General features: G+C 52.9%; 1 protein-coding gene across 4 annotated transcripts in view; it reads right to left on the bottom strand.

The window, feature by feature from the left end:
• The window catches only part of cyfip2 (cytoplasmic FMR1 interacting protein 2), a 113,318-nt gene extending 90,852 nt beyond the window's left edge, over positions 1-22,466 (bottom strand). Inside the window, exons 1-4 of one of the 4 annotated variants that reach the window (XM_063053097.1) lie at positions 22,201-22,466; positions 6,581-6,750; positions 4,757-4,846; positions 2,225-2,302 (exon numbers count right to left, since the gene is read on the bottom strand). In XM_063053097.1, coding sequence (XP_062909167.1) covers positions 2,225-2,302; positions 4,757-4,846; positions 6,581-6,697 — 285 coding nt within the window. In that variant the 5' untranslated portion in view covers positions 6,698-6,750; positions 22,201-22,466. Of the gene's footprint in view, positions 1-2,224; positions 2,303-4,756; positions 4,847-6,580; positions 6,751-7,498; positions 7,631-19,493; positions 20,004-22,200 lie in introns of those variants that run through there. The other 3 variants (XM_063053094.1, XM_063053096.1, XM_063053095.1) reach the window with 3 other exon arrangements.
• Between the last annotated feature and the right edge of the window lie 3,588 nt (positions 22,467-26,054).

Genomic DNA, 26,054 nt, shown 5'->3' with positions numbered 1-26,054 from the left:
ATTTACTTTATCTCTAGCTTGCAATGCCAACATGGAACTGCTGAACCTTGGTGATTAATTTCCGTGGGTATCTGAAGTTCACCACGACTTTCCACTGACCCTCACTGCGAACAATGTCAACGGCCCCAGAGTGACGCAACAGCGTTTCACAGTGTCGACGGCCTCAGATGGACACACCAGTATTTCATCGTGTTGACAGCCTCAGTCCAAGTGACACAACAGTGTTTCACGTTGTTGACGGCCTCAGTAAGAACGACACTACAGTGTTTCACCATCTCAGTGTCACAACAGCATTTCACCGTGTTCACAGCCTCAGTCAGAGAGACACAACAGCATTTCACTGTGTTCACAGCCTCAGTCAGAGAGACACAACAGCATTTCACCGTGTTCACAGCCTCAGTCAGAGAGACACAACAGCATTTCACCGTGTTCACAGCCTCAGTCAGAGAGACACAACAGCATTTCACCGTGTTCACAGCCTCAGTCAGAGAGATACAACAGCATTTCACTGTGTTCACAGCCTCAGTCAGAGAGACACAACAGCATTTCACTGTGTTCACAGCCTCAGTCAGAGAGACACAACAGCATTTCACTGTGTTCACAGCCTCAGTCAGAGAGACACAACAGCATTTCACTGTGTTGACAGCCTCAGTCAGAGAGACACAACAGCATTTCACTGTGTTGACAGCCTCAGTCAGAGAGACACAACAGCATTTCACTGTGTTCACAGCCTCAGTCAGAGAGACACAACAGCATTTCACTGTGTTCACAGCCTCAGTCAGAGAGACACAACAGCATTTCACTGTGTTCACAGCCTCAGTCAGAGAGACACAACAGCATTTCACTGTGTTGACAGCCTCAGTCAGAGAGACACAACAGTATTTCAGTGTTGATGGTCACAGTCAGATAAGCACAACAGCATTTCAGTGTTTACATTCACAGACAGTGTTTCATAGTGTTGACGGCCTCAGAGTGTCTCAACTGTGCTTCAGTGTCAATGGTCTCAGTCAGAACAATACAACAGCATTTTACAGTGTTGACGCCCTCAGTCAGTGTCTCAACAGCATATCACAGTGTCGACGGCCTCATTCAGTGTGACACAACAGCATTCCCTGTGTCAACGGTCTCAGTCACAGCGTCACTACAGCGTTTCACAGTGTCGTTGGCCTCAGAGTGTCACAACAGCGTTTCAGTGTCAACGGTCTCAGAGTGACACTACAGCATTTCACAATACCGACGCTCTCAGTGAGAGTGACAGTACAGCGTTTTACAGTGTCGATGGCCTCAGAGTGACACAAGTGTTTCACAGTGTCAACGGTCCCAGTGAGAGTGACAGAACAGCGTTTCACATTGTTGACAGCCTCAGTGTGTCACATCATTTCACAGTGTCGATTAGTCTCAGAGTGTCACAACAGTGTTTTATAGTGTTGATAGGCTCAGTGTCACAACAGAGTCTCACAGTGTTGACAGCCTCAGTCAGAGTGACACAACAGTGTTTCACAGTGTTGACGGCCTCAGAGTGTCACAACAGCATTTCACAATGTCAACTGTCTCTGTGAAACACTGTTGTGACACTCTGACCTATGCTGTTGACACTGTGAAACACTACTGTCACTCTGACTGAAGCCATCGACATTGTGAAACACTGTTGTGACACTCTCACTATGTCGATGGCCTCAGTCAGAGCAACACAACAGCATTTCACAGTGTCAACAGCATAAGTCAGAGTGACACTACTGCGTTTCACAGTGTTGACAGCCTCAGAGTGTCACAACAGCTTAACACAGTATCGACAATCTCAGTGACAAAACAGTGTTTCACAGTGTCAACAGCATCAATCAGAGCGGCACAACAGTTTCACTCTGATATTTCGCTTGATCCAAGCGTCACTGTTTCCCATTTATAGTGCTGTGCACTACATACCTTTTGAAATCTATTTTATTAACATATTTATGGTAATATTTTGGTTTATGTGCTGTGTGTGATATACTGTATGTTTCAAAGACCAGAGAAATATATTTCATTTGTTTGTATATATGTACATTCAGATGACAATCGAATTGAATTTGAGATTAGTACTCAGAATTGTTACACAGCGGGTTGGAGGGGAGGGGTTGACAGGGTCAGGGAGCCAACAGGCAAAACAGAGGTCAAGGGAATGAAGGCGTCTTTTTCTGAGTGACTGTGACATACCCCACAGGGTCAGTGCTGGGACCAGCCTTACCTGAGGGATGGCCCGTGAACAGCTCCTCCACGTGTAAAGCATCACTGCATACTCGTGACCTTCGTCCAGCATCTCGTTCTGAAGCAAGAGAGAGACCATTAACACCCAGCTCACCCAAACTAACTCACAGAGACCGTTAACGCCCAGCACACCCAGACTAAATCACAGAGACCGTTAACACCCAGCACACCCAGATTAAATCAGAGACTGTTAACGCCCAGCACACCCAGACTAAATCAGAGAGACCGTTAACACCCAGCTCACCCAGACTAAATCAGAGACTGTTAACGCCCAGCTCACCCAGACTAAATCACAGAGACCGTTAACACCCAGCTCACCCAGACTAAATCACAGAGACCGTTAACACCCAGCTCACCCAGACTAAATCAGAGACCGTTAACGCCCAGCTCACCCAGACTAAATCAGAGACTGTTAACGCCCAGCACACCCAGACTAAATCAGAGAGACCGTTAACACCCAGCTCACCCAGACTAAATCAGAGACTGTTAACGCCCAGCACACCCAGACTAAATCAGAGAGACCGTTAACGCCCAGCTCACCCAGACTAAATCAGAGACTGTTAACGCCCAGCACACCCAGACTAAATCACAGACTGTTAACGCCCAGCTCACCCAGACTAAATCACAGAGACCGTTAACACCCAGCTCACCCAGACTAAATCACAGACCGTTAACGCCCAGCACACCCAGACTAAATCACAGAGACCGTTAACACCCAGCTCACCCAGACTAAATCAGAGACTGTTAACGCCCAGCTCACCCAGACTAAATCACAGAGACCGTTAACACCCAGTTTACCCAGACTAAATCAGAGACCGTTAACGCCCAGCTCACCCAAACTAAATCACAGACTGTTAACGCCCAGCTCACCCAGACGAAATCACAGACCGTTAACACCCAGCTCACCCAGACGAAATCACAGAGACCGTTAACACCCAGCTCACCCAGACTAAATCAGAGACCCTTTGGCCCTTCAGCCTGCTGCTAACCATCAGCAACTGTTTACCAGCACCTGGCCCGTAGCCCCACTGCCTCAGCAGTCCAATTCAACTGCCGACTCCCATCGATCTGCACCTGGCCCGTAGCCCCAGTGTCTCTGCAGTCCAATTCAACTGCCGACTCCCATCGATCTGCACCCGGCCCGTAGCCCCACTGTCTCTGCAGCTCACCCACAGAGCTGTTAAATGTTGGCAGGGGTTTAAACTGACCAGGCAGATGGGGCTGGTCAGCCATTGTTGGCAGCTCATCCAGAAGAAGGAAAATTATGATCCCAAACCTCCACTGCTTTGTGGCTATTCCCATTCATGGAGAAGGCTTTGGGAGTAAACCTCGAGGGATAAATTCAGAGCTGGAATCTTGAAGCAGTCCTACATTGAGTTCAAAACTGACTGGCAGTTCCTTCGATGCCACTGGTGCCAAACTGTATCATTCTGTGTTGTTCCTTTGATTCATCAGCTGTGTGGGGCATGGGCAACATCTTGCTCTCTATATCGTATTACCCTGGCTCGTGTATCACAGAGACAGCTGGCTCAAACCTGACCAATCGAGGGCCTCTCGCCTCAAACTGTCGAGGGTACCGTGAAGTGCTTCCCTCCTGGAAGGATCCCGGAAGCATGGAGTCACTGAGTCCATCAGTGTGGGAACAGGCCCTTCGGCCCAACTCATTCATGTCGGCCGTGGCACTCCCTGAGCCAGTCCAGTTTGACCCACTGGGACTGAGAAAGAGGTGGACACGGGCAGACTTCTCCTCAGCTTCCACAAACCTGTCTGTGGAAGGAGATGGGTCAGGCATGGGGGCTAGCAACTCCATCCCAGAGCTACAGAAATGCCAACAGAAGCTCCAAAGATCTCATCCCTGAAAGAGGAAGGATCCTTGTCCTGAAATCATCTGAAGTAGTGTAGTGAAAGCACAAGACCACAGGACAGAGAACTCTGGTGATCTGTTGTTGGCAGCCGATGCCGTAGTCGGGGTGATGGACTGAAGAAGAATAGGAAGAGGGCACCTCCACGACTCTCCTCTCTACAGGCAGGAGCTGAGGAAATGTGGGAATGTTGGAGCTGGAGTGTGACTGGATCTAAGTAACAGTGGGTGCAAGGGCTCAGGCACGGCCTCTGAAAGACAGGATGGCCTTGAGGTCTGAGTGGCCTCTTTCTGTACCCTGTTCACTTCTCCCTGTGATCAATCTCACTGGGAAACCCAGGGAGAGGATGACCAGACAGCGAGCTGGTACAGGTTTGTGCCCCAGGGTGGTACTGGGTTGTAAAGCACAAAGCCATGCCAGACTAAACATCATTACCATCTACACCAACCCTGGTTACCAGGACTAGCTGCTCAGCCTTCAGTGCCTTGGAGATTTACATGCATAACTAGATTCCTTTAGGTCCTCGCTTTGAAACCACATGATCTCCCCACAGACACCACGAAACTCACCATTTCCACAAGGACTCCCCGTGGTGGTCAGGAGGTTCACCCACGCACCAGAGCATTGCCTCTCAGGACAAGAATACTCACCATGCTGGAATGGACGGTAGCTTGCTCGATGTACCTGGCGATCCCGGTAACAAATGCATTTCGGTCTTCAAAGTTGGTGTCAAAGTTCGCCTGACAACAAAGGACAAGTGAGAAACTTCCAGAAAGGACTGAAGCCCCTCTCAGCCCATCCCGTACGGTGACAGTCTGACCCCTCTCAGCCCATCGTGTACGGTGACAGTCTGACCCCTCTCAGCCCATCGTGTACGGTGACAGTCTGACCCCTCTCACCCCGTCGTGTACGGTGACAGTCTGACCCCTCTCGGCCCATCGTGTACGGTGGGAGTCTGACCCCTCTCAGCCCATCCCGTACGGTGACAGTCTGACCCCTCTCACCCCATCGTGTACGGTGACAGTCTGACCCCTCTCGGCCCATCGTGTACGGTGACAGTCTGACCCCTCTCATCCCATCGTGTACGGTGACAGTCTGACCCCTCTCAGCACATCGAGTACGGTGGGAGTCTGACCCCTCTCGGCTTATCGTGTACGGTGACAGTCTGACCCCTCTTGGCCCATCGTGTATGGTGACAGTCTGACCCCTCTCGGCCCATCGTGTACGGTGACAGTCTGACCGCTCTCGGCCCATCGTGTACGGTGACAGTCTGATCCCTCTCACCCCATCGTGTACGGTGACAGTCTGACCTCTCTCGGCCCATCGTGTACGGTGACAGTCTGACCCCTCGGGCCGAGAGGGGTGTACGGGGACAGTCTGACCGCTCTCGGCCCATCGTGTACGGTGACAGTCTGACCCCTCTCGGCCCATCGTGTACGGTGACAGTCTGACCCCTCTCACCCCGTCGTGTACGGTGACAGTCTGACCCCTCTCAGCACATCGAGTACGGTGACAGTCTGACCCCTCTCAGCACATCGAGTACAGTGACAGTCTGACCCCTCTCAGCACATCGAGTACAGTGACAGTCTGACCCCTCTCAGCCCATCGTGTACGGTGACAGTCTGACCGCTCTCAGCCCATCATGTACGGTGACAGTCTGACCCCTCTCGGCCCATCATGTACGGTGACAGTCTGACCCCTCTCGGCCCATCCCATACGGTGACAGTCTGACCGCTCTCATCCCATCGTGTACGGTGACAGTTTGACTGCTCTCAGCCCATCGTGTACGGTGACAGTCTGACCCCTCTCAGCCCATCATGTACGGTGGGAGTCTGACCCCCCTCGGCTCATCCCACACGGTGACAGTCTGACCCCTCTCGGCTCATCGTGTACGGCGACAGTCTGACCCCTCTCGGCTCATCCCACACGGTGACAGTCTGACCCGTCCCGGCTCATCGTGTACGGTGACAGTCTGACCCCTCTCGGCTCATCCCACACGGTGACAGTCCAACCCCTCTCGGCTCATCCCACACGGTGACAGTCTGACCCCTCTCAGCCCATCCCGTACGGTGACAGTCTGACTCCTCTCAGCGCATCGTGTACGGTGACAGTCTGACCCCTCTCGGCCCATCGTGTACGGTGACAGTCTGACTCCTCTCAGCCCATCCCGTACGGTGACAGTCTGACTCCTCTCAGCGCATCGTGTACGGTGACAGTCTGACCCCTCTCGGCCCATCGTGTACAGTGACAGTCTGACCCCTCTCGGCCCATCCCGTACGGTGGGAGTCTAATCCGGGGATCTGCCAGACACAGACTGACAACCCAGTGCGGTGGGGAGACATTAAATTCCGTGCTTTGGGACAGACCCACCAAACACAGTGTGTCCACCGGCAGCGAGCTGGGGGTAGTGACGATCCCCGAGGACAAGCTTACCCTCACCCCCTCATCCCCACCCCCAGCTGGGTGTACTGTACCTGGTACATGATGGAGGAGGGAGGGGGTTCAATGCAGGGCTGCTGGTCGGGGAGGGGCAACTCCTCCAACAGGTCCACGTTGGACAGGGCATCCTCCAGTGTCACGTGCGTGGTCATGGCTATAGGCCGAGTCCCCGCGGATCACACGCCGGAGAAGACGGAGAGATCCCCTGAGGGAGGGGGAGAAACAACACTGGTTTCAAGTCTCTGACTGACCATCAGCGGATCGGGTGCAGACCCACCACCAGCTCTTCCTTCCACTGTCCACGTCACCCCAGCATGGCTGCTTCTCCTCTCCCACCCATCTGGCCGTGACCCCCGCCTTTACACGGGTTCAGTCCCACAGGGAATCTCCCTCTAGTTGGACACATCACTGGTCGGTCAGGGTGCAGATTCCCAGCGCCAAACTGCCAACCTTTCTCCTCTTGTGGAGATGGGCATCCGAGGGGGGGCCTCGGGGGAAAGTTGTGGTCAGGTAGAGATGGAGAAAGGGGGAGGGGGGCAGGAGTGGGTGTGGAGGGGGTAAAGTAAGGAACCAGGAGGTCCCAGATCCAACCAGGAAACATCTGCTACAATACACCCCTTGTCCCCTTCCTTTCCCTCTCCTCTCCCACTTACAGTACCTCTCATCTCTTCCAGCTCCCCTCCCTCTCCCTCACCTCTCCTCAGACTCACTCCCCTCCCCCTCCCCTACACCCCTCTCTTCCTCTTTCCCTCGCCCTTTCTGTCATCCTCCCTCTCTCTCAGCATGTCTAGGCCTCACTGAACCACACTTAAACAAGGCAATTCAGCCCCTCTGTTCTGTCCCTGCTACATCCCATTCTTCTCGCCCCTTTGCAGACAGACAAGCAGAAGGAGGGGGTGTTTTGCTCGGGGGATGGGGGTGCGAGGAGAGAGGTACACAGCGATGGAACTCACTCCGGATCTCAGATCGACCTGCCGACGAGCCGCAGCAGGAAGCCAGGGGGCAGGAAGTAGGAGGAGGCTCACGGGTGAGAGAGGGTGGCGAAGAGTAACAGCACCAGGGTGAAGGGGGAGACAGCAGCAGCTGCGACCCTCGCCCTCGGAGAGACTCCGCCACTCCCCTCCGTTCAGATGTCGGCTCTCGAGGGGCCAGGCAGTGATCTGAACCGTTGGGAGGAGGAAGGAAGACCGAGTACCACAGGTGCCATCACTGTGGTGGGTGGGGTTGTAAGAGAGGAAGCTCCGATCTGCAAACACACACAGCTAGAGGAACTCAGCCGGCCAGGCTGCGTCCGTGGAAATGAATAAACAGTCGGTGTCCCGGGCCGAGACCCTTCATCAGGACTGGAAAGGAAGGGGGAGGAAGCCAGGGTAAAAAAGGTGGGGGAGGGGGAAGAAGGACAAGCAGGCTGGTGGTAGGTGAGGGGGAAGGTAGCTGGGTGGCGATGGGGATGGAGTAAGAAACTGGGAGGTGATAGGTGGGAAAGATTAAGGGTTGAAGGAGGGGGAATGTGATGGAGGAGAGTGGACCATGGGGAAAAAGGGAAGGAGGAGGGGAACCAGGGAGAGGTGACAGGCAGGTGAGGAGAGAAGTTAGAGACCAGAGTGGGGAATTGAAGAAGAGGGGAGAGGGGAATAAAATAACCAGAAGTTGGAGAAATCGATGTTCGTGGCACACAGCCAGAATATGAGGTGTTGCTCTTCCAACTTACAGGTGGTCTCATTGTGGCAGAGAAGAAGGCCACGGACTGACATGTTGGAATGGGAACGGGGATAGGAATTAAAATGGCTGGCCACTGGGAGATTCAGCTTTTTGTAGATAGAGCGAAGGTGCTTGACAAAGCACTTCCAAGCTGTAACCTCCAGCAGAAACTCAAACATGAGTGAGAGGGGGCAGGTACTGAGGTCAAAGCCCTCTGCCATCAACTGGAGGTGGGGGGGGAGGCTCGTACCTCTGCTCACACATACAGCCCTCAGCTCCCCGTCACAGCCAATATCAGCCACACCACCATACTCACTCCCCACAGCCCACAGCCTGGGCTCCCCCTTCCTCCTCCACACTTCACCCTTTGATGAAACCTCTCCTTCTCCAGCCAACACCCATGGGAAAAAGGAGCAGAATTAGGGCTTCGAGTCTGCTCCATCATTCCATTATGGTTGACTTATTTTCCCTCTCTACCCTATCCTCCTGCCTTCACCCCATAAATTTTGAACCCCTGTCTAATCAGGAACCTATCAATCTCTGTTTTAAATATACCCAATGACTTGGCCTCCACAGCTGTCTGTGGCAATTAATTCCCCAGATTCACTACCCAGTGGCTAAAGAAATTCCTCCTCACCCCTATTAAATGCCGTCCCTCTATTCTAAGGCTGTGCCCAATGAATCTACACTCTCTCACTACAGGAAACATCCTCTCCACATACACTCTATTGACATCATTCAATATTCAGTACGTTTCAATGAGATTCCCCCCTCATTCTCCTAAACTCCAGTGAAAACAGGCCCAGAACCATCAAATGCTCTTCATATGTTATCTCTTCATTATCACCCTGTCTGTCAACCCTTTACTCCATCATATTCACTCACCTCATCACCTCTTCACCCCCCCCCCCACATCATCCATCATCCCCTGTCCCCTGTTAAGACTCCCTGGGAGAACCGATCAGTCACCAACACCATCTGCACCAGACCAGAGATCCCCATAAGTAGACCAGGCAGCAGCCCCAATCAGTTACCAGTCCCACCCTCACCAACCAGTTACCAGTCTCACACAGTCACCAACCAGTTACCAGTCCCACCCATTCACCAACCAGTTACCAGCCTCCCCCAGTCACCAACCAGTTACCAGTCCCGCCCATTCATCAACCAGTTACCAGTCTCACACAGTCACCAACCAGTTACCAGTCCCACCCATTCATCAACCAGTTACCAGTCTCGCCCGGTCACCAACCAGTTACCAGCCTCGCCCGGTCACCAATCAGTTACCAGTCCCACCCTCACCAACCAGTTACCAGTCCCACCCAGTCACCAACCAGTTACCAGTCCCGCCCATTCATCAACCAGTTACCAGTCTCACACAGTCACCAACCAGTTACCAGTCCTGCCCGGTCACCAACCAGTTACCGGTCTCACACAGTCACCAACCAGTTACCAGTCCCACCCATTCATCAACCAGTTACCAGCCTCGCCCGGTCACCAACCAGTTACCAGCCTCGCCCAATCACCAACCAGTTACCAGTCCTGCCCGGTCACCAACCAGTTACCAGTCCCGCCCAATCACCAACCAGTTACCAGTCCTGCCCAATCACCAACCAGTTACCAGTCCCACCCATTCACCAACCAGTTACCAGTCCCGCCCATTCATCAACCAGTTACCAGTCCCACACAGTCACCAAGTTACCAGTCCCACCCTCACCAACCAGTTACCAGTCCTACCCTCACCAACCAGTTACCAGTCCCACCCAGTCACCAACCAGTTACCAGTCCCACTCTGACCAACCAGTTACCAGTCCCGCCCAATCACCAACCAGTTACCAGTCCCACCCATTCATCAACCAGTTACCAGTCCCACCCAGTCACCAAGTTACCAGTCCCACCCTCACCAACCAGTTACCAGTCCCACCCAGTCACCAACCAGTTACCAGTCCCACCCTCACCAACCAGTTACCAGTCCCACACAGTCACCAACCAGTTATCAGTCTCACACAGTCACCAACCAGTTACCAGTCCCACCCATTCATCAACCAGTTACCAGTCCCACCCAGTCACCAAGTTACCAGTCCCACCCTCACCAACCAGTTACCAGTCCTACCCTCACCAACCAGTTACCAGTCCCACCCAGTCACCAACCAGTTACCAGTCCCACTCTGACCAACCAGTTACCAGTCCCGCCCAATCACCAACCAGTTACCAGTCCCACCCATTCATCAACCAGTTACCAGTCCCACCCAGTCACCAAGTTACCAGTCCCACCCTCACCAACCAGTTACCAGTCCCACCCAGTCACCAGTCCCACTCCGACCAACCAGTTACCAGTCCTACCCTCACCAACCAGTTACCAGTCCCACCCAGTCACCAACCAGTTACCAGTCCCACCCTCACCAACCAGTTACCAGTCCCACCCAGTCACCAACCAGTTACCAGTCCCAACCATTCATCAACCAGTTACCAGTCACACCCAGTCTCCAACCAGTTACCAGTCCCACCCTCACCAACCAGTTACCAGTCCCCCTCTCGCCACAATCAGAATCATGTTTCACATCACCGGCATGTGGTGAAATTGGTTAACTTTGCGTCAGCAGTGGAATGCAGTACGTAATAATGGAGAAAGAAACGGGTGAATAACTGGAGTATTTATATATATTAGTTAAATTGAACAAGTAGAGCAAACAAAAACCAAATTGAAAGCCGTGTGTCTGTGTTCATTGCCCGTTCAGAAATGGATGTGAGAGGTGAAGAGTCAGTTCCTGAATTGCTGTGTTTGTGCCTTCAGCCTCGAGGATCCCTCCTTCTGGACAGTAACAACATGAAGAGGGCAGATCCTGGGGGATGGGGGTCTTTTTGATGGATGCCACTATTCCGAGGGATCGCTACTTGAAGATGTTCTGGATACTACAGAGGCTAGTTGCCATGATGGAGAGGGCAAAGTTTACAACTTTCTGCAACTTCCTTCGATCGTGTGCAGTAGCCCTCCGCATACCAGAACGTGATGTAGCCAGTCTGAATATTCCTACTGTATATCTGTTGAAATTTGTGTGTGCTCAGACTCCAAATAAAACAGAGTTGCTGATGTGCCTTCTTTGTAATTGCATCAATATGTTGAGTCCAGGTTAGATCCTCAGAGATATTTACACCCAGAAACTCCAGACTGCTCACGCTCTCCATTTCTGATCCCTCCATGAGGACTGGTGTGTGTTCCCTCATCTTACCCTTTCTGAAGTCCACAACCAGCTCTATGGCCTTACAGATATTGAGTACAAGGTCGTTTCTGCGACGCCACTCAACTAGCTGACAAACCTCGCTCCTGTACGCCCTTTCATCACCATGTGAAATTCTGCCAACAATCAGCAAATTTATAGATGGTAACCTCTACACATTTGTGGGTGTGAAGAGAGCAGAGCAGTGGACTAAGCACACACATGAGGTGCACCAGTGTTGATCGTCAGCGAGGAGGAGATATCACCAATCCATAGATTGTGGTCTTCCAGTGAGGAAGTCAAGGATCCAATTGCAGAGGGGGGTACAGGGGCCCAAGTTCTGGGACTTTCCAATCTGAACTGTCCAAATGACAATATTAAACGCTGAGCTGTAGTCAGTAAACGGCATCCTGACATTGGTATTTGTACTGTCCGGGTGCTTCATGGCCAAGTGGAGAGTCAGCGAGATCCCATTCACCATACACCTCCTGTGGTGACAGGCAAATGGAGTGTAACACCACAACCCGTCAGTTAACTGGGTACAGTCAGCATTGGGTGTGACACCAAGCCCCACCCTGGGATGGGGTGGGGGTAAAGTGGGGGATGGGATGGGTGGGGATGAAGTAGGGGATGAAGCAGGGGATGAGGATGAAGTGAGAGGTGGGGATGAGATGGGGTGGGGTGAAGTGGGGATGGGGTGAAGTGGGGGATGGGGATGAAATGGGGATGGGGTGGGGATGAAGTGGGGGATGGAGATGGGATGAAGTGGGAGAAGGGATGGGGATAGTGGAGGATGGGGTTGGGGTGAAGTGTGGGAAGGGATGGAGATGGTGGGGTGGGGTGGGGGTGAAGTGGGAAGGGATGGGGATAGTGGAGGATGGGGTTGGGGTGAAGTGTGGGAAGGGATGGAGATGGTGGGGTGGGGTGGGGGTGAAGTGGGAAGGGATGGGGATAGTGGAGGATGAGGTGGGGTGAAGTGTGGGAAGGGATGGGGTGGGGGTGGTGGGGGAAGGGATGGTGATAGTGGAGGATGGGGTGGGGGTGGTGGAGGGTGAGGTGGGGGTGAACTGGGGGTGGGGTGGGGTGGTGGGGGAAGGGATGGGGTGGGGTGGGGATGGGGAAGGGATGGGGTGGTGGTGAAGTGGGGATGGGGCGGGGGTGGTGGGGGATGGGGCGGGGGTGGTGTGGGAAGGGATGGGGATGAGGGTGGGGGTGAAGTCGGTGTTGAGGGCCGATGAACCCTATCACTGAGAGAACGAGACAGGAAACTCAGGGTGGCATAGGCATTGAACCAGGGCCGACCAGCACTGAGCTCAGTCTACAGAAGCCAACCCAACCCAACCCAGGCCATGCTCTGTACTTGCTGCTGCCATCAGGTGGAAGGTAGAGGAGCCTCAGGACTCACACCACCGGGTTCCAGAACAGTTACTCCCTCTCAACCATCAGGCCCTTCAACAAAAGGAGATAAGCTACACTCATGTAAGGACTCCGTTATCGTGTTATTTCATGTTCGTTATTTATTGCTATTTATTTATATCTGTATTTGCACAGCTTGTTGTCCATAGATCCTGTTCAGTATGCCCACAGAAAACGAATCTCAGGGTTGTACTCTGTGGTACTCTGACAATCAATTTTACTTTGACATTGGTCTTGAGTGTCTGCTCACATTCCAGTTGGTCGTGCTTGAGCCTCATCCCTCCAGATTTGCCGTCCTTGGGCTGGCCCGGGTCCGGATTGGTGACCCTCAGGCCGGCCCGGGTCCGGATTGGTGACCCTCAGGCCGGCCCGGGTTCGGATTGGTGGCCCTCAGGCCGGCCCGGGTCCGGATTGGTGGCCCTCGGGCCGGCTCGGGTCCGGATTGGTGGCCCTCGGGCCGGCTCGAGTCCGGATTGGTGGCCCTCGGGCCGGCTCGGGTCCGGATTAGTGGCCCTCAGGCTGGCACGGGTCCGGATTGGCTGTCTTGAGGCAGTGAATGAGAAGCTCCAAGAAGCAGTAATGGCGAAATTAGATTAATTCCCGGGTCCAGGCGACCTGTATCCTTGGAGTCTGAGGTGTTGGTGGAGTTGGGGGAACCCAGAACAGATCCACTGAGCTGTAGGATTGCAGATGGAACGTCACTAACTGAGGGAGAGAGAAAGGAGCTGGCGTCAGCAGGAGGGAATCGATGATAAGAATGTGATAAAAGTGTCAACTTGGACATTCGGAAGTGAAGTTGTGTTTGACAAATTGCCAACAGTTTCTGAGGTTGTAACTGACAGAATAGATAAGAGAGTGCTGTGAACGTGGTGTGTCTGGACTTTAGATAAATTACCACACGAGATTTTGGAAAGTCATGTTTGAGTACAGTCAGCACAGCTTTGTGTGTGGGACATTATACCTTACTGACTACACAAGATTTTGGAAAGTTGAGTTTGGGTACAGTTAGCACAGCTTTGTGTGTGGCAAATTATATCTTACTGACTGGACCGAGATTTTTTGAGGAAATGAGAAAGATTGATGGCGACAGAGTGGTAGACGATGTCTACAAGAACTTTAAAAACACTAAATCCTATATGATAGGTTGGTGACCCAAACTTTCATCTGGTAATTTCTCCTTCCTCCTCCTTCTCTCTTTTTCCATTCCCCGTTCTGGTTCTCCTATTACCCATTGTCTTCTCCTCACTTGCTCATCACCTTCCTCTAGTTCTCTTCCTCCTTCCTTTTCTCCCATGGTCCACTCTCCTCTCCAATCAGATTCCTTCTTCTTCAGCGATTTACCCTTTCCACCAATCATCCCCCTTTCTCACCTACCCACCGTCCCTCTCACCTGGTCTCACCTATCACCTGCCAACTTGTACTCTTCCCATTCCCCCACTTCTTATTCTGGCTTCTTCTCCTTCCTTTCCAGTCCTGATGAAGGGTCTTGGCCTGAATCATCTACTGGTCATCCCTCTCCAGAGATGCTGCCTGGCCTGTTGAGTTCCTCCAGCATTTTGTGTGTGTTGCTCTGGATTTCCATCATCCACAGAATCTCTTGTGTTTATGGTCCTGAGGCATTAAGGCGCTTGCTATCCACAGCAGGTTAGTTACCTGGGACGTTGGTGAGAGGGGATGGTGGAGGGGTGATTTTCTGGTTGGAAGTGACCAGTGGTATGCCATGGAGTGCTAAAACCTTGCTGTCTGTGATATACATTGATAACATAAAAGTGATCTTACTAATCACACCCCTTAACCACTGTTCTTCTCCCTCTAAACCCACAACACGACTCAAACACCAGCTCTAAATTTGTCACCCACTATTGCAAGGATGTTGAGGCTTTGGAGAGGGTACACAAGAGGTTTAGCAGTATGCTAACAGGAGGAAATCTGCAGATGCTGGAGTTTATGTGTGTTACCAGTATGCTACTGGTTTAGAGGGCATGTGCAATCATGAGAGGCTGGACAAACTTGGGTTGCTTTCTCTGGAGCGCCGAAGTCTGAGGGGAGATCTGAGAGAAGTTTGCAGGATTATGAGAGGCATAGATACAGTGGATAGAGAGTATCTGTTTCCCGAGGCTAAAATGTCTCATACCAGAGGGCATGCATTGAAGGTGAAAGGAAGTAGGTTCACGGGGGATGTGGGGGGCAAGTACTTTACTCAGGCAGAGGTGTGCTTGGAATGCGCTACTTGGTATGGTGACAGAGGCAAATACATTAGAGGTTTTTAAGTGACATTTGGAGAGGCACATGGAAGATAGAGGGATATGGACATGGAGGAAATAGGAGGGATTAGTGTTTGGGTGTTTTTGATTTGCGTTTTAACTGGTTCAGCACCTTATGGGCCGAATAGCCTGTTCACTATCATTGGTAGGGTATCAGATGGTGACAAGGAGGCAACAGATCAGCTGGGTGAGCCGCTCCCAACAACAGCCTTGCATTCAACGTCAGTAAGACCAAGGAATTGATTGTGGTCTTCAGGGAACACACACCAGTCCTCATCAAAGGGTCACCATCAGTTTCAAGTTCATGGGTGTCAACAGCTCTGAGGATCTATCCTGGGCCCAACATATTGAGAATATATTTCATTAAGAGTTTGCGGAAACTTTGTATGTCACCAAAGACGCTCACAAATTTCTCCAGCTATACCATGGAGAGCATTTTAACTGGGTGCATCACCATCTGCTATGGAGAGGCCACTGCACAAGATCGGAAAAAGCTGCAGAAAGGTGTAAACTCAGCCAACTCCATCATGGGCACTTGTGTCCCCAGCACTGTGGACATCCTCAAAAGGTAATGCCTCAAAAAGGGGGCATCCATCATTAAGGACCACCCCCTCCCCACCCAGGACGTGCACTCTTCTCTTTACTGCCACCAGGGATGAGGTACAGGAGCCTGAAGACACAGACTTAATGATTCTGGAACAGCTTTTTCCCCTCTGCCATCAGATTTCCGAATGGACAATGAACCCATGAACACTTCCTGTTCGTTTTCTTTATTTTTGCACTCTTTCTGCATGACTTATTTAATTTAATTCTTTTTAAATAATGTACTGCTAGCACAAGACAACATATTTCATGACATATGTCAATGATATTAAGGCTGATTCTGACTGTGAAGGTTGACCAAGACCTCAGCAGGATGTAGATCAGATGCAGCGTCGGTGGGTGAGATTTAATCTGATCTGTACAAGGTGATGCATTTTGGGCAGTCAGACAGGGCGGTGTGCACACAGAGGAATGTTGATGAGATGAAAACCCCTCGATCCCTGGAGATGAAACCGGCGGAGCAGGTGGTGAATGCACGTGACATGTTTTCCTTTATAGATTCAGGCACAGGATATAAGACTTGGGACATCATGTTGCAACTTCAAAACAAATTTTAAAAACTGAGGCACAAAGGGGCGTGGGAGTCCTTGTGCAGGATTCCCTAAAGGTTAAATTGCAGGTTCAGTCGGTGGCAACAAAGGCAAATGCAATGTTAGCATTCATTTCAAGTAGACTGGAATATAAAAGCAAGGATGTAATGTTGAGGCTCTGTAAGGCACTGGTCAGACCACACTTGGAATATTGTGTTCTATCTTGGGCCACTCTTGAATGTGCTGACATTGGAGAGGGTCCAGTATATGGCCATGAGAATGATTCCAGGAATGAAAGGGTTAACATATGAGGAGTGTTTGATGGCTCTGGGCCTGTTCTCATTGGAGAATGAGGGGGATCTCACTGAAACCTATCAAATATTGAAAGACCTCGACTGAGTGGTTGCGGAGAGGATATTTCCCATTGTGGGGCAGTCTAGGACCGGAGGGCACCCACTCAGAACCAGGAGACATCCATTTAGAGTGGATGTGGAGAGGATGTTTCCTGTCGTGGGGGAATCTAGGACCAGAAGGCACAGCCTCGGAATAGAGGAACATCCATTTAGAACAGAGATGAGGAGGAATTTCTTTAGCCAGAGGGAAGAGAATCTGTGGAATTCATTGCCACAAATGGCTGTGGAGGCCGAGTCATCGGGTGACTTAAAGTGGAGGTTGATAAAACCTTGATTAATCAGGGTGTCAAAGGTTACGGGGAGAAGGCAGTAGAATGGGGTTGAGAGGGATATTAAATCAGCCATGACGGCACAGCGGAGCAGACTTGACGGGCTGAATGGCCTCATTCTGCGCCTATGTCTTATGGCCTTCACTAAACATTGATTATGCCAGACGTGGAGAGTTGTGTGCAGTTCTGGCCACCACACGGTAAGGCGGGTGCAGGCGAGGTTTACCAAAAACAGGAGGGTGTGGGTTTAGGGAGAGAGGAAGAGGGATCTAAGGAGTGAGTTTTTCACAAAGAGAGTGGGAGTTATCCGAAACTCACTGCCAGAGGAGCTGGTGCAATCAGATACATACAGAGGCATTCAGAGAGACATCAAAATAGCTAAGCTTTAGGGAGGCTGCAAAGGAGATCTACCAAGCTTCTGCGTGGATTAGACAGTATGTCTTACGAGGATAGGTTGAGCGAGCCAGGACTTTTCTCTTTGGAGCAAAGGGGCATGAGAGGTGACTTGATAAAGGTGTACAAGATGATAAGAGGCATTGATCAATTAGATAGTCAGAGACTTTTCCCCCAGAGTATAAATTGGCTGATATGAGGGGGCATAATTTTAAAGTGATTGGAGGAAAGTATAGGGGGATATCAGAGGTAGGTTTTTTTTTAATACACAGAGTGTGGCTGTGTGGAATGCCCTGCCAGGGATGGTGATAGAGGCAGAACATTAGGGATATTTACGAAATTCTTAGATAGACACATGCATGATAGAAAAATGGAGGGTTATGTGGAAGGGAAGGGTTAGATCTTAGAGTTAGTTAAAGGGTTGGCACAGCATTGTGGGCCGAAGGGCCTGTACTGTGCTGTAGTACTCTACAGTTATTAGGTGTACGGTCCTAAAGTCTGCGAATAGGATGGGTGTAGCTGGACCTGGTGGCTGAAGGGCCTGTGTCTGTGCTATTCCACTCTGTGACACAACATCAGGGCGGGGAAGCACCGTAGGTCACTTTGTTAGTTTCGGGGTTGGTGACCAGACGGAAAACTGACCAGCAAGGACTGGCGGTCCTCGGCTTGAGGGCGGGGGGGGGGTGCGGTCAGTGTCAGAGGGTTACGCAGGGTCACTATCTCAGCAAGGGGAGAAATATATTTACAGTACTGGGTGGGGAGGACACAGAGAGTGGGGGAGATTGGCAGACAATGGATGGGCAAGTATGGGGGGATGGAAAATAACGAACAGGTTAAATAAAGAGTGACTGAAAGGTAAATAAAACAAGCAGGTTGAGCAGTATCTGCTGAGGCCAGCGAGGTCAATGGGACAGGACCAGATGGTTTGAGGGGCGGGAGTGTGGAGTTAACGAGTCACACAACACAAAAACAGGCCATTCAGCCCATCTCATCCATGCTGACTGTGTCTGCCCAGTCAGCTGGTCCCATCTGCATGCACTTGGCCCAAAGTCCCTTGAAATCACCCCCCCCCCACCCCCGCCGTCCACCCAGTTATCTATTACAGAGACTCTGGAGATGCTGGAGATCCAGATCAACACACACAAAATGCTGGAGGAACTCAGCAGGTCAGGCAGCATCTATGGAAAGGAACAGTCAATGTTTCGGGCCAATACCCTTCTTCAGGACCGGAAAGGAAGGGAGAAGACACCAGAATAAGAAGGTGGGGGGGAAGGGAAGGAGGATTAGCTAGAAAGTGATAGGTGAAGCCAGGTGGGTGGGAAAGGTCAAGGGTTGGAGAGGAAGGAATCTGACAGGAGAGGAGAGTGGACCATGGAAGACAAAGAAGAAGAAGGGGAGCTGGGGAGGTGATAGGCAGGAGAGAAGAAGAGTCCAGAGTGGGGAATTGAAGAAAAGGGAAGGAAGAGGAAGAACAATTACCCAAAGGAAAAACCAATGTAGATGCCATCAGATTGGAGGCTACCTACAGCTATTAAGATGGCTTTAAAACATTGCCAATGTGTACACCACAACCAGTGTTTCTGACAGCTCATTCCAAATATACAGCACCCTTTATGTGAAGTAGTTCCCCAATACCCCCTTTGAAATTTTTAATTTTATTTTATTTAGAGATAGCACATAGTAATGAACCCCTGCCACCTGGTTACACCCATGTGGCCAATGAACCTACTAACCCGTAGGTCTTTGGAATGTGGGAGGAAATGCAGTCACGGAAAGAATAAAGAAGCTCCTTACAGACAGCATATGGAATGGAACCCCGGTCACTCGCGGCCTAAAGAAGCACGTTAACCACTACGTTATCGTGACATCCTAACAGGAGAGAGGCCAATCTCTCATTTGACCTTAAATCTACAGGATGTCTTCTTGTTTTTAGCACCCCTCCCTGGGAAAAAGACTCTGTGCCCCTCATGATCTGTCAGGTCACCCCTCAATCTCCGACACCCCAGGTAATAAATTCCTAGCCTATGCAACGTCTCCATGTAAATCAGACCGCTAAGGTCCAAGGGAAACACTGCCATGGACAGTCCAAAGCCTGGCTGCAAAACAGAGAACTCATTTCAGGACATATGCCAGTGACAACCAACCTGATCTGATTCCATGATCCTCATCCCAGGCTCCAGCTGAAGGCCAGATCTTTCCTGTATGACAGTGACAGCTCCATGGAAAAGGCAGGGAGCAGATCCAGACACAACAAATTGACTTCATTGAAAACCTCAACTCGGTCACTCGTGAGGAGCTGTCCAACACCCGCTTCAGGTTCTGTTGCTGTGGAAATCTATGACTCTGACATGGACGGTCCCAAGACCAGCTGCGAAAGGTGGAGGGTTGGACGTGGGGCCTGCAACTCCATCCCGTCACAACCCAGAGCTACTGAGCTCCCTGGGAGAGGAAGGATCTCCACTCAGAAGGCATAAAAAGTGGTGTACTGAAAGCAGAAGCCACAGGTCTGATCAACCTTTGGCCCAGGACAAAGGATTCTGGCAAGCTGCTCCCAGCAGCCTAAGCCCCAGTAAAGGTGACGAGCTTCAGAAGAAGTTCAGGCAATGTGCTGGTAAACCTTTTCCGCAGAACGGAGAGAGTGTCAGGGATGGGCTCTGGACTAGCTGTTCAACTCCAGGGTACCTGACAGGAGAGCAAGAGTACGAACTGTGAGGAAGCACGGCTCAGGGACAGGGTTAGAGTTAACCTGTGACACCACACCTCGCCCAGCAACACTCAACCCCAAACAAGCTCCTCTACAAGACAGTCTGCTGACAATGGGAGGCAACCATGCACAGCAAGATCCCACTAACAAGTTAAATTAAACATCAATAACACAGAGATCTGCAGATGCTGGCAATCCAGAGCAACCCAGACAAAATGCCAGAGGAACTCAACAGATCAGGCAGCATCTATGGAAATGAACAAACAGCCGACATGTCAAGCCGAGACCCTGCTTCAGCACTGGAAAGGAAGTTGGCAGAAGTCAGAATAAGGTGGTGGAGGTGGAGGATGAAGTGAGACACTGGGAGGTGACAGGTGAGACCAGGTGAGGGGGAAGGTGGGTGGGTGGGTGGGGGAGGGGGATGAAGTGAGACACTGGGAGGTGACAGGTGAGACCAGGTGAGGGGGAAGGTGGGTGGGTGGGGGAGGGGGATGAAGTGAGACACTGGGAGGTGACAGGTGAGACCAGGTGAGGGGGAAGGTGGGTGGGTGGGTAGGGGAGGGGGATGAAGTGAGACACTGGGAGGTGACAGGTGAGACCAGGTGAGGGGGAAGGTGGGTGGGTGGGGGAGGGGGGGATGAAGTGAGACACAGGGAGGTGATAGGTGAGACCAAGTGAGGGGGGGAGGAGGAGGAGGGGGAGGAGGGGGAGGGAGGAGGGGGGAGGAGGGGGAGGGAGGAGGGGGGAGGAGGAGGAGGGGGAGGGGAGGGGAGGAGGAGGGGAGGGGAGGAGGAGGGGAGGGGAGGGGCAGAGGGGGGAGGGGAGGGAGGGGGAGGGGAAGGAGGAGGGGGAGGAGGAGGGGAGGAGGAGGGGAGGAGGAGGAGGAGGGGAGAGGGAGGAGGAGGAGGAGGGGAGAGGGAGGGGGAGGGGGAGAGGGAGAGGGAGAGGGGAGGGGGAAAAGGAGGGGGAGGGGGAGGGGGGAAAAGGCGGGGGGAGGGGGAGGGGGGACAAGGAGGGGGAGGGGGAGAGGGGAGAGGGAGGGGAGGGGAGGGGAGGAGAAGGGGGAGGATAAGGGGGAGGGGAGGAGAGGGGGAGGGGAGGGGGAGGGGAGGGGGAGGGGAGGAGAGGGGGAGGGGAGGGGGAGGAGAGGGGGAGGGGGAGGAGAGGGGGAGGGGAGGGGGAGGGGAGGGGAGGGGGAGGGGAGGAGGGGGAGGGGAGGGGAGGAGGGGGAGGGGAGGAGAGAGGGGAGGAGGGAGGGGAGGAGAGCGGGGAGGGGGAGGGGGAGGGGAGGGGGAGGGGGAGGGGAGGGGGAGGGGAGGGGGAGGGGAGGGGAGGGGGAGGAGAGGGGAGGGGAGGGGGAGGAGGAGGGGGAGAGGGGAGGGGGAGAGGGGAGGGGGAGAGGGGAGGGGGGAGAGGGGAGGGGGGAGGGGGAGAGGGGAGGGGGAGGGGAAGGAGGAGGGGAAGGAGGAGAGGGGAGGGGAGGGGAAGGAGGAGAGGGGAGGGGAGGGGGAGGAGGAGAGGGGAGGGGAGGGGGAGGGGAGGGGGAGGGGGAGGGGGAGAGGGGAGGGGGAGGGGGAGAGGGGAGGGGAGAGGGGAGGGGGAGAGGGGAGGGGGAGAGGGGAGGGGGAGAGGGGAGGGGGAGAGGGGAGGGGGAGAGGAGGGGAGATGGAGGGGGAGGGGAGATGGAGGGGGAGGGGAGATGGAGGGGTGAGGGGAGGTGGTCGGGGTAGGGGGAGAGGGGAGGGGAGAGGGGAAGGGAGAGGAGGGGAGATGGAGGGGTGAGGGGAGGTGGTCGGGGTAGGGGGAGAGGAGATGAAGCACATGACAGAAGAGGTGATGGGACGGACGGGTCCGAGATGTTCGCTGCGCCGCAGCCGCAGTCTCGGTCCGATTCCCGGGATGGAGGAAACCGCATCAACGACAGCATAAACAAGAGGGCCGCCGGTGTGGATGCGATGCGGAGCCCTGGCTGTGTGACAGATACCGGTCGGCCAGCCGGGTCAGGTGCAGGTAGATGGGGACGCGGATCTGCTGCAGGACCGCTGCGGAAGAGATGCGAGTCCCGGCAGCGGCTGCGGATGCAAACGGAAGGTGGGAGGGTTGCGGATGAAGGATGCGGGATCCCCGGGTACCGGGCTGCGGCTCACCTCTGTCCCGCAGATCTGTCACTCTCCGCCGCTTCACACAAAGCCAAAGATGGCCGCCCCGCTCCTCAGCCGCAGCCCGAGCGGATTGTCCACGGAACGCGCTCCCTCCCCTCGACCCGGGGCCCGGGCTGCCGGCCTGGAACACCCGCCGGACTGAGGGAGCGCTATACGGCGCAAAGGCGGGACCGAGGGGGGTGGTACTGAGGGAGGGTCACACTGGGTGGGGTGGTACTGAGGGAGGGTCACACTGGGAGGGGTGGTACTGAGGGAGGGTCACACTGAAGGGATGGTACTGAGGGAGGGTCACACCGTGGGAGGGGTGGTACTGAGGGAGGGTCACACCGTGGGAGGGGTGGTACTGAGGGAGGGTCACACTGAAGGGGTGGTACTGAGGGAGGGTCACACTGAGGGAGGGGTGGTACTGAGGGAGGGTCACACCGTGGGAGGGATGGTACTGAGGGAGGGTCACACCGTGGGAGGGGTGGTACTGAGGGAGGGTCACAGCGTGGAAGGGGTGGTATTGAGGGAGGGTCACACTGTGGGAGGGGTGGTACTGAGGGAGGGTCACACTGAAGGGGTGGTACTGAGGGAGGGTCACACCGTGGGAGGGGTGGTACTGAGGGAGGGTCACTGGGAGGGGTGGTACTGAGGGAGGGTCACACTGTGGGAGGGGTGGTACTGAGGGAGGGTCACACTGGGAGGGGTGGTACTGAGGGAGGGTCACACCGTGGGAGGGGTGGTACTGAGGGAGGGTCACACTGGGAGGGGTGGTACTGAGGGAGGGTCACACCGTTTGAGGGGTGGTACTGAGGGAGGGTCACACCGTGGGGGGGTGGTACTGAGGGAGGGTCACACTGTGGGAGGGGTGGTACTGAGGCAGGATCACACTGAAGGGGTGGTACTGCGGGAGGGTCACACTGTGGGAGGGGTGGTACTGAGGGAAGGTCACACTGTGGGAGGGGTGGTACTGTGGGAGGGTCACACTGTGGGAGGGGTGGTACTGAGGGGAGGGTCACACTGTGGGGGGTGGTACTGAGGGAGGGTCACACTGTGTAGAGGGGTGATACTGAGGGAGGGGCGGTACCGTGGGTGGGTCACACTGTGGGAGGGGCGGTACCGTGGGTGGGTCACACTGTGGGAGGGGCGGTACTGAGGGAGGGTCGCTCTGCGGGAGGGGTGGTATCGAGGGAGGGTCGCACTGTGGGAGGGGGTCGTACTATGAGGGGGTCACACTGCGGGAGGGGGTCATACTATGGGAGGGTCACACTGTGGGAGGGGGTCGTACTATGGGAGGGTCACACTGTGGGAGGGGTGGTACTGAGGGAGTGCCACTCGGTGCGAGGGTCGGTACTGAGGGAGTGTCACTGTGGGGGTCGGTATTGAGGGACAGTGGTACTTTGAGAGGGACATTTCTGAGAGAGAGACACTGCAGGTATTGAGGAAGTTCACTCTGTGGGAGAGGTAGTACTGTGGGAGGGTGGTACTTTAAGAGGGGTAATACTGAGGGAAGGTCACTATAGGAGGGGCAGAACTTCAGACACTGGGTTGGGGAAAAACCGAATTACCACCCAGAGGATGATTGCCTCTTGGATCTTGCTGTGCAGGTTGGTTGACAGCCCCTCAGGATAGAGGATGTCTCTCTGAGCTGACAGGTGAGGCCACAGACTCTTCCATGGATGGGCAGAGGTCAGGGTCGCAGGTAATTGCTCCATTGAAGAGATTGAGAGAGCTCAGTGGCTCCACGGGGGAGAGATTACACACCAGAACAGGCCCTTCAGCCCAATTCACCCATTCTGACCAAGATGCCCATCTGACCTAGTCCCACCTGCCCACGTCGGCCCCCTAAACCTCCCCTTTCCGTGTACCTGCCCAAGGAGTTCCCAGCAGGGAGCATTACATTTTCAAAAAGGGGTTGCTTCCACTGGGTTTGAGATCCTTCATTGCCCCCACAGGGGTTGAGATGATCCCTCTTTGCCCCCACAGGGTGTGAGAAGATCCCTCAATGTTCCCATCAGTTGCAAAGCAAAAGGTTAATTAATCTCCAGAACAAAATAGTGAAGGGTCCTCAGGATCCCCAGCTGAGGGTTGAAGATTTTGTATGGTTGATGGTCACATACAAGTTGAGGGGGAAGATGTTGTCCTTGAATGATGAAACTTGTAGAAAAGTCCTGATGAAGGGTCTCAATCCAAAACAATTGTTTATTTGTCACCATAGGATGCAGGTATGGGAGCCTCAGGACCCACAGCATCAGTTTCAATAACAATTATTACCCCTCAACTATAAACCAGAAGGGATAACTTCACTTGCCCCATCACTGAACTGTTCCCACAACCCATGAGCTCACTTTCAAGGACTCTTCCTCTCATGTCCTCGATAGTTATTGTTTTTCCCTTTTTCTTTGTATTTACCATGAATTCCCACAAGAAAATGAATCCCAGGGTTGTATATGTACTTTGATAATAAATTGACTTTGAACTTTGACCGATGCTGCATGACCTGCTGAGCTCCTCCAGGAAATTGTGTCTGTAACTCTAGGTTTCCAGATCAATGATTTGGATGATAATGTGGTGAGCTGGATCAACAAATTTGCAGATGGCACTAAGATGGGGGTTGTAGTGGACAGTGAGGAAGATTAATAGAGGTTGCAGTGGGACTGGACCAGCTAGAAAAATGGACTGAAGAATGGCAGAAGTTGCACTTCGGTAGCACCAACCAAGGAGGGTCTTCTACAGTGAGCGGGAGGGCACTGAGGAGTGTGGTAGAACAAAGGGATCTGGGAATACAGGTCCAAAATTCATTGAAAGTGACATCACAGGTAGATAGGGTCATAAAGAAAGCTTTTGGTACATTGGCCTTCATAATCAATGAGTACAGGAGAAGGGATATCATGTTGAGGTTGAATTTGGAGTACTGTGTGCAGTTTTGTTCACCAGCCTACAGGAAAGATGTAAATAAGATTGGGAAAAGTACAGAGAAAATTTACAAGGCTGTTGCCGGGACTGAAGGACCTGAGTTCTAAGGAAAGATTGAATAGGTTAGGACTTTATTCCTTGGAACATAAAAGATTGAGGGGAGATTTCAGAGAAGTGTATTAAATTATGAGGGGTACAGATAGGGGAAATGCAAGCAGACTTTTTTCCGCTGAGGTTGGATCGGACTAGAACCAGAGGTCATGGGTCAAGGTGAAAGGTGAAAAGTTTAAGAGTGTCATAAGACATAGGAGCAGAATTAGGCCATTCAGCCCATCGAGTCTGTTCTGCCGTTCCATTATGGCTGATCCTGAATCCCACTCAACCCCATACACCTGCCTTCTCACCATACCCTCTGATGCCCTGACCGATCAGGAAATGATCAACTTCCAGCCTTAAATATACCCATGGACTTGGCCTCCACCACACAGTCTGTGGCAGAGCATTCCACAGATTCACTACACTCAGCCCAAAAAAAAATCCTCCTTACCTCTGTTCTGAAAGGTCCCCTCTCATTTCTGAGGTTATGCTCTCTTGTTCTGGATACCCCCGCCAGAGGAAACATCCTCTCCACATCCACCCCATCCATGCATTATCATACATTTCCCAACACTGTATTTCATCTCCTACTTTTTTGTCCTTTCTTCCACTTTGTCTAAGTCCTGCAGTAATCACACTGCATCCTCAGCACTACCTACCCCTCCAACCTACAAACTTTGCCACAAAGACATCAGTTCCATTGTCCAAATCAGTGACAATTTTTCCAAATCATTGACAGGAGGGGGAGCTTCTTCGCTCAGAGGGTTGTAAGAGAGTGGAACAAGCTGACAGTATAAATGGTGCGTGCCAGCTCAGTTCCAAGAGAAATTTGGATAGGTACATGA

The sequence above is a fragment of the Mobula hypostoma genome, chromosome 7, assembly GCF_963921235.1.
Source record: "Mobula hypostoma chromosome 7, sMobHyp1.1, whole genome shotgun sequence".
NCBI classification, from domain to species: Eukaryota; Metazoa; Chordata; class Chondrichthyes; order Myliobatiformes; family Myliobatidae; genus Mobula; species Mobula hypostoma.
This window is presented reverse-complemented; position numbering and strand designations above follow the sequence as displayed.